General features: G+C 52.0%; 3 protein-coding genes across 3 annotated transcripts; 1 reads left to right on the top strand and 2 right to left on the bottom strand.

Moving 5' to 3' along the window:
* Positions 1-2,425: 2,425 nt before the first annotated feature.
* GPR135 (G protein-coupled receptor 135) lies at positions 2,426-3,706 on the bottom strand (the record flags this gene model as incomplete). The annotated part of the gene is made up of 1 exon (XM_082284356.1): positions 2,426-3,706. One exon carries the CDS (start codon positions 3,704-3,706, stop codon positions 2,426-2,428), a length of 1,281 nt encoding a protein of 426 aa, XP_082140482.1.
* Positions 3,707-5,247: 1,541 nt separating this feature from the next.
* On the bottom strand, positions 5,248-8,370 carry L3HYPDH (trans-L-3-hydroxyproline dehydratase). The gene is made up of 5 exons (XM_082283647.1): positions 7,947-8,370; positions 7,490-7,659; positions 7,094-7,216; positions 6,069-6,210; positions 5,248-5,741 (listed from the first exon to the last, which is right to left on the bottom strand). Exons 1-5 carry the CDS (start codon positions 8,257-8,259, stop codon positions 5,620-5,622), a joined length of 870 nt encoding a protein of 289 aa, XP_082139773.1. The 5' UTR covers positions 8,260-8,370; the 3' UTR covers positions 5,248-5,619.
* A 408-nt stretch (positions 8,371-8,778) lies between these two features.
* Positions 8,779-14,719, top strand: JKAMP (JNK1/MAPK8 associated membrane protein). Its single transcript, XM_082282983.1, has 7 exons — positions 8,779-8,838; positions 8,970-9,061; positions 9,729-9,883; positions 10,923-11,129; positions 11,806-11,987; positions 12,657-12,733; positions 13,044-14,719. Exons 1-7 carry the CDS (start codon positions 8,826-8,828, stop codon positions 13,260-13,262), a joined length of 945 nt encoding a protein of 314 aa, XP_082139109.1. The 5' UTR covers positions 8,779-8,825; the 3' UTR covers positions 13,263-14,719.
* Positions 14,720-15,658: the final 939 nt, after the last annotated feature.

Here is a 15,658-nt window from a genome sequence, read left to right as displayed (position 1 = left end):
GATTTTATGATTATATGATTCTATGATTATGAGGAGCACAGGCCAGGCACAGCTTTAAAACACAAGCTGGCTCTCTACTGGAGCTGCAGCAGGTCCATGTCAAAAAGGATCAGGTCAAGAATCTCCCCTTGCTACAGCCCAAGTTAGCGTTTCACAGGAATGTGCCAATTTGTGATGCCTCCAAGACCACAGCCAGCTGCCCCCATTCAACTCCTCACATGCAAGACTAACATGCACCAGCCTGAGCTTGTTAAAAATATGTTGAAATCTGTGTTATAGATTTCAATAACACAGTGGCAGCTTCACTACCACTTTCCTAGAAAGCTGTGTTACTTCCACTCCTAGTGCAGCTCCCTCAGTTCTGACACCCCCAATCCTTCCCTTGCCATAAGTGACTGCCACAGGGATGCTTCCCTGGCCTGTGGTACAGTGGTCAGGATATGAAGTAAGTAGAAAAGGAAACCAGCATGAAAAAGAGGGAATCAGTGGTTGTTTAGTGCCTGAGTCAGCTGAGGTGGTGGGGACAGATAGGACAGGGAAGGAGGCCAGAGCCAAGCACTGAGGGGAGCAGGACCACCCTTTTCAGGGGCTTTCAGCCATATGCTCTGCATGGTCAATTATCCTCCACCAATCTCCTTGTTACCACCTGCAGCTAACCAGGTAAGAGTTAAATCCAATCTTATCATTCACAACCACCCCTTTCCATTAGCCACACACTGCTATGGAAGGGCAAGTGTGCCAGAAATTCCTGTCCTGCCCTTCCAACAAGCCACCACTGTTCACTCGCTGTCAAACAGCTCCTGTGAAAAGCTGTGGGCTTTCTGCACAGCTTCTTTCTGAAACAGCAAGAAAACACTGCTCAACTTGCAAAATCCAGTAGCTGCAGGGTAAATCAGCGGTGCTCAGTAGTCAAGGGTCAAATCTTTTCCTCATGGGCTTCAGGAGCATAAGATAAGAAGGTTATGGTAGTGCTTACCGCATGGAAATCAGCTGCATTAAACTTTCACAATTAGATCTCCCTACTATCATTCATCTGGCAGTTTTTTACAGGAGTTCCCTTCCCAAGGCTGGTCCGAAAATGATGCCAGGCTGAGACACTTTCATCCCCTGCATAAAAGACAATTTATTTCTTGTCTCACAAAATAATGATACGATGTTCATTTGCATCACAAACAGCTGAAAAATCTGGTAAAACTGAAACATTGTATTTTTAAAGCCTGTACAAGGAAAAACGCTGTCTCACACTTAACTCTGGCAAAGACAAATGAAGGCCAAATCTAAATTTCTGATTCAAAATACTAATTTAAGGCTTTGGGCCCTTGAACAAAAAGATTGCACTGATAAATTCACATGAATTTATGCTGCGCAATCACGCTTACATGGTGTTTTTTTCCTTTTTTTTTTAACAGCAAACAGAGCTGTTTTTTAAATATTGTACTCCATGGATGGATTGTTGCCATCAATACAACAATATTTGTTCTGTGCATATACACATTTTCACATACTGCAGAGCGCCCAGGGAGCACATGGTATTGCTTTACCTCTCCTTTCAGACACTTCTCTCACACAGCTCCTCTAATTACGGTAAAACCCTTGGAGATGTGAGACACATCGGATGAGCTCAAAAAGAAAACACACATCTTGTGCACAGCACAGTTTACGCCCACACCCTTTACCTCAGTCTGTCTGAGGAACTCATGTTTCTCGTACTCATAGTATTTTAAGTTGACTGTACCTGCAAAAAAAGAGAAAAGGCTGCTGAAATTCTGACAACTGAGGTATCACCTTCCTTTCCTTCCCTCCCGGTATCATACATCTTCCCTTTCACAATTACTTTTTTGTTATGCTTCAGAGGTTTAAATCAAAAAAATAATATAAATATAGATCACTTTTTCAGCCTGTCCTAGAGCCTGTGACTTTATGACTGTTGGCACTTCCACATATAACGGGTAAAAGCAACATTTTCCTGCCATGATGCGGTTTTCACAGTGTGGTGTTTTCAGAGTGGCTTCCAGCTGCCACTGCTCAGCTTTCAATTGCTTTTTTGGCACTTAACAAACAGCTCACAGAGTCAGTCAGTCATTTTGGGCTGCTTTGGTGTGTCAGCCTCTGAGCTTCACTGCGGCACTTTCTGCAGGACTGGAGCAAACACTGTCCTGTTCTTGCAGTTGAGCTCTTGCATTGGCTGGGCTTGGTGGCTGTCACTGGTGCATCAGGCCTGCAGAAAAGGAAGGGGAACTTCCCTTCCCTGTGGATCTCTTGCTGGTCGCAGATTGGGTCAGCAAACCAGAGCTCACACAGTGGACAAGAAACACAGTCCCATCTCTCCAGTTTCCTGGTAGTCTGGCTGCAAAGGGCTCCGAGCACCAGGACTTTCTTCAGGGAGACAGCCCCACAGCCAAACGCCTCCATGCCCCCCGTCCCTTCAGAGGCTGGTGTCGATAGTGCCTGCTTTGGCCTTCAAGGTGGCCTCAGAGATCGTGTCCGGCTGCCCATCCCGGCAGAAGAGCACAGCGGGAGTCTTGCAGGCCCACATGGCCACCTCTCCCCCGCTGGCCGGGCTGGAGGAGGACAGGGCGCTGCCCGGGGGGCCGCTGTGCCGATTGATGTAGCGTTCCCGGACACGCTCAGCCCGGCTCCGGGGCTCTGGCTGGCGGCCCGGCACCGACAGGTAGGCGACCATGTTGTTCCTAGTCTTGTAGCCACCCTCGCGGCTGCGCCGCAGCAGCACCGAGATGTTGGGGTTGCGGGCGGCGTAGATGAGGGGGTTGATGGCGCCGTTGGCCCAGGCCATCCCGCTGGCCACGGCGTCCATGGTGGGCGAGAAGGGCAGGCGGCCGGCGGCAGCGGCCAGCCCCAGGATGCAGTAGGGCCCCCAGCAGCAGATGATGGAGACGATCATGATGAGGACGGTGGTGGCCGTGCGCATCTCCCCGTAGGCGCGCAGCAGGTGCCCGTAGGTGGTGAGCGGCCGCACGCGGCTCTCGGCCAGCCGCACCGCCCGGCAGATGTTGAAGTGGCAGAAGCACATGACGGCGAAGGGCAGGAGGTAGCAGAGCACGATGAGGGCAGCGCCGTAGGGCGGCCCGAGCCGCGAGGAGCCCCAGGGCAGCACGTAGACGCAGCGGTAGGCGCCGGGACGGGCTTCGCGGCGCCCCTCGCCCGCCAGCCCGTACCAGGGTCCGGCCAGCGCCAGGGCGGCCAGCCAGACTGCGGCCAGCAGCTGCGCGGCGCGGCGCCGGCCCATCTTGTGCCTGGGCTGGCGGACGATGGCACAGTAGCGGTCGAAGGAGAGCAGGGCCATGGTGAGCGTGGCGGCGATGCCCAGCCCGGCGTGGAGGGCGGCGCTGGCCAGGCACAGGCGCTGCCCGAAGAGCCAAGCGCCGGGCGGGCGGCTGAGCAGGCTGAGGAAGGCCAGCGGCAGGCAGAGCAGGGCGCCCAGCAGCTCCGACAGCGACAGCGACAGCACGAAGGCGTTGGTGACCGTGCGGAGCTGCCGGTGCCGGGCGATCACCAGCACCACCGCCCCGTTGCCCAGCGCCGAGAGGGCGAAGATGAGCAGCAGCGCGGCTGCTTGCGAGGCCAGCGCCGCCGCCGACCACCCCGCCGCTCCCGCCGCCGCCGCCGCCCCGCCGCTCTCGTTGCCGCCGCCGCCGCGGGAGAGGTTGCCCGGCACGGCCGCCGCCGGCTCCATGCGCAGCCTCATGCCCCGGCCCCGCCGCGGCTGCAGAGGCCCCGCTGCTCGCGGCCCCGCCGCTCCCGGAGGCCCCGCCGGCCGCTGACGTCGCTCGGCCGCCGTTGCCCGGGGAACCGGCCCGGCTGGACCCGGGGGCGGCGGAGCGGAGCCCCCACAGCCGAGCAGTGGGGCCGGGGGACCACACTCCACACCGGCGTCATCTGCATCCCAGAGTCGGCGATGGATCCCCACGGACGCGCTCCCCTCGCAGCCCCCGTCAGCTCTTCTCCCCGCACGGCCACGAAGGACCAGCAAGCCCCAGACACTTTGGTGGAAGTTGAGACCACCCGCCCCAGCTCACCAGGCTGGGGCTTGAGGGATCACCAGCTGTAGAGGGATCAGGCCAGGGACCCCCAAATGGGCAGCAGGACCCTTTCTCCCCACTCTCATCCATACTATAGTTGCCTGCTGCCCCTACCTGAAAAGTTTCTTAGGGATGGGGGTAGAGAATAGCTAATGAAGGCTGCACCCCAATTAATGACTGAAGAACCTCCAAACATCCTGTGCTTTGTGACTTGCTGTCCCAGATCCTCCCCAGGAGCCAGGCTGGGGGGCTGATCAGAAGGCAGATGCCCAGAAGATGAAAACACATGGAAGAGTGTGCTCCTGCAAGCATGGAGGGTGTCACTTCTTGTTCCCCCAGACCAGAGGCTGTACGGTACTTACAAGGGAGTTGCAGGAAAGCTGGGAGCAAGAGCCCTAGATGCTGTCCTAAAAAACCTCTGTTGGCAGCACAGTTGTATAAATCAGGGATTTTTGCTGCCTGCTGCTACAAAGTTATTTTCAAGCTGAGGGAAGAAATTCTTCCCAGGCTTTTCTATGCCAACCTTATCTAAGTCCACCAGTATGACTTTCTCCCTTCTGCTGCGTGAGCTACCAGATGATCATTCTCATTTTCATGTCTCATTTTAACAAGCACTAGTCCCTCCTGTGAGTGTCTTCAATTCACAAGTACCATTTTGTCCAGAGACACAGTGGAAGTGACAGGCCACCAGAGGTCTGAAGCTCTGCTCCTGCCACTCCAAATGCTTGGTATTCCCCTGGAGGGACTCTGGCAAAGCAAGCACTGACTGCACTCTGCTGCACAAGCTGCCTCTGGACTGAAACAAAATCAGTAAATAATTAGCAGTCAAAGGTCGTAATGGCTCAGACCTTCAAACACAGCTGCTCCTGTTGAAAGTTAACCACGGGGTATTTCCAGCCAGTGGTGCAAGATAAGCAAGAGAGGAAGGCTTAGGGAAGCAGCACAGCATGGACACTCAGCAGGGACACGATGAAGTTCTGATCAAATACCTGCATCCAGCCCTGGCATGCAGGAGAGCTCTGGTGGGGTGAAATGAGTGAGTAAGGGGTTGTCTGGACAGGCAGAGCAGGGAAGCTGGGGCATGAGACAGAGCAGCACAGCTGGCTGAGCAGGAGACAACAAGAGCTAGCAATTCAAACCAACAGTCATGATACATCAGCAGAATCCTGGAAATGAGCTCTGGGAGTGAAAACAAGGAAAACAGCAGTGTTTTCAGCTGGCATTTAATACAAATCTGGCTTTGAAATTCATAATTTGCAGACATACAGAAGGCACGTAAATTTGAAGGCAGCTCTCCAAGACCAGCTCCGTTTTCTGAGAACTATTGGAAAGAAAGAAAAAAAAAAGAAGAAAAACACCATGGCTTCTCAGAGCAGCTTGTATATGCTAATCACAGTGCCCCCAATATGCTAATCACAACAGGGCAACAAGCCTTGTTATCTTGAAATGTGACAAATGCTGTCACACCACCCAAGGCTGTTCCTGTCACAACGAGCCGTGTGGAGAAGCAGAACAGAAATTCATGGGCAGGAGAAGTGCAGCACCATCAGTGAGACTTTGCCACCACCCGTGGCTCGGGTCACTTGAAGAAGAAGCCGTGTTTCAGCGGGTCCTCCTCTTCGACAGTGAAGGTGGCTGTACCAGTGTAAAAGGCTTCTCCCGAGACTTCCACGATGACGGCATTGTAGTTCCCAAACTTGGCTTCCTGCAGAGGGATTAGGGTCAGGATAGAGGTAACAGAAGGTTCTCCACTATCCCAACCCCATGGAATTCTAGTGCTACCTGGCCCTTACACAGACACCCCTCACCGAGTGCTCTGCCCTGCCCTGGTACATCCCAAAGCAGCCATGCAACACAACAAGGTCTTAATTAAAATCCTTGAAGTATGAGACTCATGGGAAAGCAAGACCTGCAGGCATCTCCCTCCTTCCCTACACCCTTCCCCAGGCACAGAAAGGTTTTTATGCTTCCCCACTGAGCACATTTCCAGCAGCCCTTGAGACAGGGGGAAAGTCCAGCACAAGCCACTTGCCTTCACTGCCTTCCCGGTGAACAAGGAGCCTGTGGTGCTGCTCCGGAAGGTTCTGGTCTGGTCCAGCTGGATGAGTCCCTTATGGTACTGCAAGGCAATGCGAGCTGTCACCCCCGAACCTGTCGGACTTCGGTCAACCTACAGCACAAGAGATGAATCAGCTCTGGTGTTTTGGGGTTTAGTACAAAATGAGATTGCTTCCCTCAGTTCTCTCTGCCACCTTTACGCTGCACTTGCTGGAAACCCCTCTAACCCAGGGTTTTGTAGAGAATCCAGATACATCACAAATGAGAAGGAACAAAGGAACAGGTTTGGGGTACTTCTGCACTGTGACTGGCTTTGGCACAGTTAGGGATGGATGACTGAATAAACACTAAGGCTATTTAGGAGCACTTGAAATCTTCCCAGCATCATAGCAAAAGGACTGAGAGGGGCTGAGGCCACCTGCCCCATTCTCACACATCCAGGCAAGATTGGTTCTCCTTACGCTGAGGGGACTTCCAGCCAGCCTGGTTTTTAGAATCTCCAAAAACACAGTGTTGGCCAGCTTCTGAGGTGACCTGTCCCAGTGCTCCACACTCCTCATTGCTGGGAAGTCCAACCAAAACTTCCCCTGCCATTTATTTGATACGTTATGCACTGCAGACAAGAACAGAATTTTAACACCCCATTTCTCTCTTGTTCTCGTCACCCCCAGCAGATGTTCCCTAGATTAGGACTTTAGGGACATGCACTATGTTGGGATCCTGTCTCAGCCCCTGAACTCCTGGAAAACTCCTATCAACAGCTTATGGGTATGAACCTTTTTAAAATGCCACCATCTAAGGTGTGCAGAAGTACTTCTGCCATTAGGAGCAAAACCAGAATGCGTGCATCGACACTCCAGAGATACGACAGCAGCACAAGCAATCACTGCCCAAACCAAGAATCAGAACGGTCTCTCCTCTCTGCAGTGGATGTAAGAAGGGCCAAAGGGACAAGGGTGGCACCTCATGTGCCTGAGAAGAGCCCCTTTCTGTACCTGTTCATCTGCAAACACACAGATGTTGGTGGTGGGCTCCTCGCTAAAGGTGTCCTTCCCATCTGTCAGTATGGTGCCGTAGAGGAAAGCTAGGTCTTCACTCTCAGGGTGATGAAGCTTGAACTGGGAACAGCACAGAGAGGGTCACAAATGCACACAACAGCAGCACGTGCAGTGCAGCTTCTGTGAGAGAGCAGAGGAAGGGGACAAGGCCACATTGCTGTGTTTCCACCACTGCTTTGCAGGTAACAGAGACAGAAGCAGGAAGGCTCCTTGTAAGGATTCTGAAATTCAACATGGGGCTGGAAGAATGGGACTTTCCCACCATCCTGAGCCTCTGTCTGGTGCAGTCGCCCCAAAGAGAACGTGCTGGGATACCACAGTGCTCATCCATACCTGTTTCTTCACCGCTTCTGTCACTGCACTTGCAGCACTGACAAGGTCTCTGGTCTTTGAAGAGCACACGTCCAGGCCCAGCTGCTTGGCGCTGAGGAAGGCGTAGAAAGTGCCACCGTAGCCGATGTCAACCACCACCTTCCCATGGCCAGGGACGTCAATGGCCAAGTCTGAGCAGGGAAAACAAAGAAGGTGAGGAGGGGAAAAACGTGCTGAGCCATGGACTTGCATACAGTTAAGGAACCCAGCTGCACGTGAGGGCAGTGGACAGGGATGATAATTTGAGTACTCCTATGCCAGAAAGCAGTGTGTGACACCTTACAGCATCCCTGATGACCTCTGATGAATTCCTCAGTGGAATTAGGGAGATATTTGCCAGATGCCCTTCAGCCAGGCCACCAACCTCCAACACCTGCACGGCCACCACCAACCCTCCCAAAAACCCAGTGGTTCCCACCGGTGGCGGCAGCGAAGGCAGGCACGCTGTGGAAGCGCACGGGATTGCCGCTGCGGTGGCCGTCCCAGGGCACGAAGGCGGTGACGGGCCCGCAGGGGCAGCGCAGGCGGACGGCGGTCTCGGGGCGGGTGGGCGCTGGCACCAGCCCGTAGTCGAGGGCGAAGCGGCCGAGGGCCATCACGGCGTGGCCGCACATGGCGCTGTAGCCGGCGCAGTGCAGGAACAGGGCCGCCAGGTGCGCGCCCTCCGCGGCCGCCCCGCCGCGCACCACCACGGCCCCGTACATGCCGGCGTGGCCGCGCGGCTCGTGCATCAGCGCCCGCCGCACGTGGTCCTGCGTGGCCGCCACCTCCCGCCGCAGCGACAGCAGCGACAGCCCCGCCGCCGCCGCCCGCTCCGCCGCCTCCAGCCGCGGGATGATGCGCAGCGGCTCGCCGCCCGTGTGCATCTCCACCGTCCGCAGCACCGCGCCGGAGGGCGAGTGCGGCGGCAGCGCCCGTGCCGCTTCGCCGCTGTCACCGCCGCTGTCACCGCCGCTGTCACCGCCGCTGTCACCGCCGCCGCCCCGCGCCGCCATCGCGCCCGCTCCGCCGGGGCGGCACCGCGGGGCCACAGCCCCGGAGACCACGCCCACAGCGCGGCCCCGCCCCCCCGAGGCCGCGCCCGCCAGAGAGACCGCGCCCCCTCTGGGCGCCGAGCCGAGGCCACGCCCCCGCCACCCCCGCCCGGCTGAAGCCACGCCCACGGCCGCCGGCCCCGCCCCCAGAGCCCCGCCCCTCGCGTGCTCCCGCGCCCACGTTCCCGCGTGGAGCCGACCCCCGGCGGAAGCGGAAGTGCCGAGCCGGAAGTGCCGGGGGCTGTCGGTGCTGGGTTACCGCGATGCTCCGCGCCGGTAGGACGGGCCGGGCTGGGGCTGGGGCTGGGAGCGAGGGTGGAGGTGTGGATGAGGATGTTGTCAGCGGATTGGACCGCGAGTGGCGCTCGGTGCCCCTCCCAGTAACGCGGCCCGCGCTCTCCCCGCAGCTGTGGACATCCAGCCCGCCTGCCTCGGGCTGTACTGCGGCAGGACCGTGCTGTCTGTGAACGGCTCCGTGGAGACCTACGGGGACTGCGGGGTAAGTGCGAGGCTCGGGCCGGGGAGGGGTGGCCCGGCGCTCTCCCGGTGCGGGAGCTCAGGCGGGTCCCGCTGGGAGCAGCACCGCGGCCCCAGCCCAGCCCCTGCGGGCCGGGGTCATCGGGGGCTGCTGGGGGCCGGCTCAGCTCCCTGAGCGAAACGGGAGCTGCGCCGTGTCACGTTCCCGAAGGAGGTGCTGGAGGCTCTATGCTGATCCCGAGCTGAGTGGCGGGGCTGGAAATGCTGGAACAGAACGGGATGGTGTGGAGAGGTGTGCTGAAATAAATCACTGTGCACACTGATTTCATTGGAGTGCTAAGGGAGAACGAGGTCCAGGGAAGGTGGGATGAAAGGGAAGCAAGAAACTGGGGAACAGGGGTTGTGAGCAGCCTGGTGAGGGAGCTGAGGTGAAAGGGAGTGGTGTGATAGCAGAAGAGGAAAATGGAGACTTGGGTGAAAGGCTTCTAATTATGCTTCACCCTTGTTTGTATTAGAAAAGAAGACCCAGAGAAAGCAAGTCTAAGTTGAGAAATTACTGGGGTTATTGTTTCATTTCTTTAAAAATCTGGTGTATGTTTTGCCCTGTCCTGCTTCAAGCTGTTTTTCCAGGAACTGCAGTGATTTGCTGTTGGTACTGGGATTGTAAATACAGCCTCTGCCTTATGTAGGTGTGTCCTAGAGGCCAAAGAACCGATGACAACAAAATCTGCCGGGAATGTATGGGATCTCCGGACCGCTATGACTGGCTGTACCTCGGCTTCATGGCCATGCTGCCCCTGGTTTTACACTGGTTCTTTATTGAGTGGTATTCTGGAAAGAAGAGGTTTGTGTAGTCTTTCTCTAGATTAGTTATTTAAAATTGGAAATCTTTTATCCATGAGTGATCAATCAGAGAAGCTGAATTGAACTGCAGCAGTTCTTAGGCTCCTAGACTGGTTTGGGTTGGGGGGAACCTTAAAGATCATCCAGTTCCAACTCTCTCTTGGGGGTAGGGACACCTTCCAGTAGACCAGGTTGCTCAGAGCCCCATCCACCCTTGTGTTGAGCTGTTCTGGTTGCATGTAAGTTTAGAGGAGCTGTAGGAGGGTTTATTTACAAATGTAAGTGTCCTGCAGGCCACCTTTTCCAGTCACTGCCCTTGGGCAGTGTGCCTCTTTAATGTGGTGGTGCACAGTCCATCTGGCAGTTCGGGCTGGACTGGGTTTCCCAGCAGACAGGAGCAGGGAGTTGTGCCATCCCCTCTCTCCTGGGCCAGGGTCAGCAGGGCTGCATGAGTGCAACAAGAGAATAGGTTTGAGTTTTCTCTTTAAGAACATGTATTCTGGGTTTTTGGTCTTGATAGCAGAGCTGCTGTGGTCTTTACATCAAAGAAGTTCTGTAAAAAAGAGGTTTAAATCCACAGCTGCATGTGGCCATTAGGTGTTAGACTGGAGTTTTTTAAGAAGTGATGGCTCTGGAGTGTACTGAACTGTCCCTGCCCTTGGCAGGGGGTTGGAACTGGATGGTCTTTAAAGTCCCTTCTAACCCAAATCAGTCTGTGATTCTGTAAGTCCTGAAAATATAGGGGACTGGGGATGTTTAATATATGAATGTTTACCATCTTTAACAAGGACTTGCAGCTTTGGAAATTCTGCTTATATCACATATAGCAACGTCACCTCTTCTGAGATGTGTGGTGTGTTACCCTCAGTGCTCTTTCCTCTTCCATGCTAAACCACCTGAGATGGTAAAAGTTTCCTCACTCAGCGGATTTTCACTCTATAGAAGGCTCTGCACTGGGCAGGGCCCCTCTTTTCAGCGGGTGTTTGGCTGTGCCCTGCAGCTGGCAGAGTGGCAGTGAGTGTGTGTGTGTTGTCCCGCAGTTCCAGCGCCGTGCTGCAGCACCTGACGGCGCTGCTGGAGTGCGGCGTGGCGGCCGTGCTGACGCTGCTGGTCAGCGACCCCGTGGGCTCCCTGCACATCCGCTCCTGCAGGGTGAAGAAGCTCTCGGACTGGTACACGATGCTCTACAACCCCAGCCCCGACTACATCACCACAGTGCACTGCACCCACGAGGCCGTGTACCCCCTGTGAGTGTGAAGTGTTTGTGCTCCTGTCTGCCCCTGCCCTTTGTACAGCTGGGTGTCTGTCCCTGCCTCTCCTCAAAGCTGCCAGAAGTGTTCAGATAGAACTGGGGTCAGTGACAATCAATCCCCTGAATCTTTTGTGCATTGAGCTGTTTCATGTGAATTTAGCAGCACTTAATGACTTTCTGAGTAATCAAAGAAAGTGGCATAGCCCAGGGTACCACACAATCAATTAGGTTGGAAAAGACCTCTGGGATCATCGAGTCCATCTTATGGCCCAACACCACCACGGCACTGAGTCTGTCCTTAAACATCTCCAGGGGCAGTGACTCCATCACCTGCCTGGACAGCCCATTCCAGTGTCTGATCACCCTTTCTGTGAAGATATTCCTCCTGATGTCCAACCTGCACCTCTCCATATGCAGCTTGAGACTATGTCCTCTCATCCTGTCACTATGTAGCTTAAAAATTCTTTTTTTTTCTTTTTGTTTTCCTTTCCTTGGAAAGGAAACATCTTGACTGTTTCCCCTAGGAAAAGTAAGCCTATCATTCTGTGTTTACACCCTTTGCCTATAAAGTCTTTAGACTTCACTGACAAACCCCAAATTCCTTGGTTGTGACCCGAATCTCCATGAGAAAACTGCCCATTTTAAGGAATTTTTCTTTTTTTTTTCCCCAGGTACACCATTGTGTTTATCTATTACGCTTTCTGTCTCGTGTTGATGATGCTGCTTCGGCCTCTCCTGGTTAAGAAGATTGCCTGTGGTTTGGGAAGGTCTGACCGATTTAAAAGCATTTATGCAGCACTCTACTTCTTCCCCATCCTCACCGTGCTGCAGGCTGTGGGAGGAGGCCTCCTCTGTGAGTTCTCTCCTAAAAACACTCCTGAACACACCTATAAATGCACACTAAGTACTTAGGGGAGAGAGGGAAGGGACACATTTTGCTTTGGGAATGAGGATATTGCATAGGGTTATGTTGAGGAGTTTTGCCTGAAAAGGTTGCTCGTTAGGAGCTCTGTCCTCACCAGGCTCCTGACCAACACTGCTTCGCCTCAGCCATGCTGATAGAGACTGTCACTTTCCCAAAACAGGAATAGAGGGGGTGTGAGAGGAAAATACTTCAGAAGGAGCTAGTTCCACTTTTTGCTAAGGCAGAGTTTGTGTGATTGGAGATGGATTTCAGTGTAAATTTGGGGAGATGGGCTATTTTTGGTTTAACTTCCAGCATTCTTGTCACATTTGGAGAGGTGCCACAAAATCCCCACTCAGCCTGACTACTTTTCTCATTATGTGCCTTTTTCAGTTCATGGTGTAAGTGTTGAGTAACTCTAGCAAGGAACAGCAGAAAACCTCAGAGGGAGCAGTTGAAGGGTGGTGCTTGGCTGACCCTCACTGCTGTGCATGTGTGCTGCCATGCTAAGAGGCAGCTAGAGTAGCTCAGATTGCTTCACACCTCTGGAAGAACTCTCTGCTGAAGGATGAGCCCTGCCATTTTTTGCCTGCTAATGTGTTGCGTGTTTGCCTTTAGATTATGCCTTCCCATACATCATCCTGGTGCTGTCTTTGGTTACATTGGCTGTGTACATGTCTGCTTCTGAAGTGGAGGTAGGTGAACACGTTTCCTGTGTTAAAACCCAGAGTAAAAAAGACTTGAGTGAACAGAGACCATTTTGTTTCTTGCCTTTTCTCCGTGGCATATTTTACATTTAAGCCTCTTCCTTTATCCCTTCTCCTCTTGGAGGAATCTTATGTGAGAATTCCCTCTGATGGTGCACCGAGGAACTGTGTGTGTGCTGGAAGGGCTCAAACCCAAGAGGCTTCACATGGTCTCTGTGCTCTACCTGTAACACCTCTTAAATGTCAGGTACTGGGTGACAGGCTGAATGCTAACACGATATTGTTTTTATTTTGCAAGTTTTTCAAGGATCTGCTTGTGAGGAAGAAAAGGCTCGTTGTCCTCTTCAGCCACTGGTTACTTCATGCCTATGGAATCATCTCCATTTCCAAACTGGATAAGCTTGAGCAAGACCTGCCTTTGCTTGCCTTGGTACCTGCCCCTGCCCTTTTCTACTTGATGACAGCGAAGTACACAGAGCCCTCACGCATCCTCTCTGAAGGTGGGAATGGACATTAAAAGGAGCCTGTGCCAACAACTCTGACCCAGTGATCTGGATGAAGCAATTTTAGTGCTTGTCATGCTTTGGAAACTTCTGTTTTCAAAGAAGTTTTTTATGTGCCAGAGTTCTGGTGAAACACCTCTGGGTGAGACTGTATAATATTAAAAAGCTGCACTTTGTATTCTTCCTGAGTATCTGGTATAGATCGAAAGCAATGTCTTTTTATCTATTTATCACTGTGAATCTATATAAAAAGCTTGGGACACATCCTAGTACAATGGTTTGCTTGTGTATTGTTCATTTCCTAACATGATACTTGAATAAAACAATAGAGCCTGGTTTTCAGTAGGCTTTAATAAAAAAAAAAAAAAATAGAGTTTGAATATACCAGAGAACTTGATTTTCTCATCACATACTCTGGCTTCTATCCCCCAGCAATGGAAACAGACTGTCTTTTCCCTTCCATCAAAAGATAAAACATGTACATGATTCCTCATGATGTTTGAGTCTGACTGCTGGGTAAAAGGAGAAGAAATGCACTGTAAAATTCTCTAGAAGGTAGAGTTTATGCTCTGTGTGCTTCATGTATGGAGACCTTCCTGGAGAGCGTTAGATTGGTAAGATTAAAGATTTTCTTTCCTTGGTAGTTGGGTTTGTATTGCTCACCATAACTTGGTGCTGCAGAGGGGTCTAGAACAAGATGCAGAGCAGTGCTGAAGGGCCAAAACCAGAACCAAGAGTAAGAAGATCCTCTCAAATTAAACTGCACTGTCTGGATCATTGACTGTAACAGTGTATATTTCTATGTATGTGTCACTATAATGCTTTTTTCGTTCTGTCACTTACCAGCGCTGCTAAGGACAGAAGGTGTCATCTCAGCCAGGTTGCCTCAAGCTGTCACTCTTCTCCACAGAAGGTTTGATTTTGTTACATCTGATATGCCCTTCCTGAAAGCTTTGTGTGAGTTTTTGTTTATAATGTGAAATGCCAGTTGACAGGTTCACTGCACCTAAAAATTGTGTGTAAACAAACTCGGTCTTGCATGCAAAAGCAAGGTTTTATTTAGGGATTAAGGAAGTAATTGATCTTCTTAAATCAAATGCTGCCTGTACTGCTACGTACAATATCTGATTTGCAAACACTAATCTAGAGGAGAGTTTGAAAAGTATGGAATTAAAATTCATGTTAAAATACCACTTCTAAGGACTTTACTCTTTCATGTATATTTCTCTGTGTGGACTATGTGCATTGGGCTTAAATATTGTGCTATATCTTGTTTTTAAAAAGAAAAGTAACAAATCCCAGGTAAAGGGTACATCTTTTGCTAGGTCTGGAGAATCATGTGTTGATTTTGAAAGCAGAATGAGGGATTCTGTTAAAAGTAAAGCTTACAGGAAGGCAGTGCACCCCATGGACCTTGCGTGGCACCCCAACCACTAACCTTTCTGCTGGACTCTGTTTGGCCTTCAGCAAAACCCAGAATGTGAAATACAAATTAATAAAGTCTTTTTATCATCTCTCAGTAGCATTAGAAGAATTTTATATATATATATTTATATCAGCCACAGACACAGCAGTACACATTGCTCCCATTAAAATACTAAAGAACATAAACATTAATTAACCACGTAGTCCTGCTGCGATAACCACCCAGCCACAAGCTGCAGAAGTTGGGGTCTGTTAGTTTTATCTATCCTTTGTGGGAAAGCAAACACACAGTTCTGGGAAGATCAGTGATGCTCAGACTATTTTACAGCCCCCTCACTGCTATTATCACAGCTCTTCAGGAAGTTAAGTATGATCATATCCAGGCTGTGCCTTAAAGCCTTCTTGGTTCTTCCGATGAACGGTCCCAGTCTGCAGCAGGAGGATTGCACACACTGCTTGTGTTTTATAGATTCAGAGAATCATGGAATAGTTTGGATTGAAAGAGACTAAAAGACCACCCAGTTCCACCCCCCTGCCAAGGGCAGGGACGCCTTCCACTATCCCAGGTTGCTCCAAGCCCCATCCAAGCTGACCTGGAACACTGCCAGGGATGGGGCAGCCACAGCTTCTGTGGGCAGCGTGGGCCAGGGCCTCAGCAGCCTCACAGGGAAGAATTTCTTCTTCACATCTCATCTAAACCTCCTCTCTCTCAGTATGAAGCCATTCCCCCTGGTCCATCACTACAGTGCCTGATGAAAGCACTTAAGAATTAACATACTGTATGCTTTAGAAGGAAAAAAAATGTGGAGAAATAAAGGAGTTCAGTGTATCTTACAGTGAGGATCTTTTGACAACCAGAGTATCCAGTCCTTCCAGCCTGTATTGTAGCCTGCTATGAGTACCACTGATCTCTTCCTCTCATTGCTGAATTTTTGTTGTTAGAGCTGGCACTGTGTTCAGCATTTCCCACTCATTTCCCAGAAAT

Source organism: Coloeus monedula (genome assembly GCF_965178545.1).
Source record: "Coloeus monedula genome assembly, chromosome: 6".
NCBI classification, from domain to species: domain Eukaryota; kingdom Metazoa; phylum Chordata; class Aves; order Passeriformes; family Corvidae; genus Coloeus; species Coloeus monedula.
This window is presented reverse-complemented; position numbering and strand designations above follow the sequence as displayed.

Coding starts and splice junctions, on each gene's coding strand:
- L3HYPDH (XM_082283647.1), bottom strand. CDS start 8,259: ATGCACGAGCCGCGCGGCCACGCCGGCATGTACGGGGCCGTGGTGGTG. Junction 7,660..7,946: donor TGCCTTCGCTGCCGCCACCG/GTGGGAACCACT, acceptor TTCCCTGCTCAG/ACTTGGCCATTGACGTCCCT. Junction 5,742..6,068: donor CGGGAAGGCAGTGAAGGCAA/GTGGCTTGTGCT, acceptor CTCTGCAGGAAG/CCAAGTTTGGGAACTACAAT.
- JKAMP (XM_082282983.1), top strand. Junction 9,062..9,728: donor AGACCTACGGGGACTGCGGG/GTAAGTGCGAGG, acceptor TGCCTTATGTAG/GTGTGTCCTAGAGGCCAAAG. Junction 9,884..10,922: donor TGGTATTCTGGAAAGAAGAG/GTTTGTGTAGTC, acceptor GTTGTCCCGCAG/TTCCAGCGCCGTGCTGCAGC.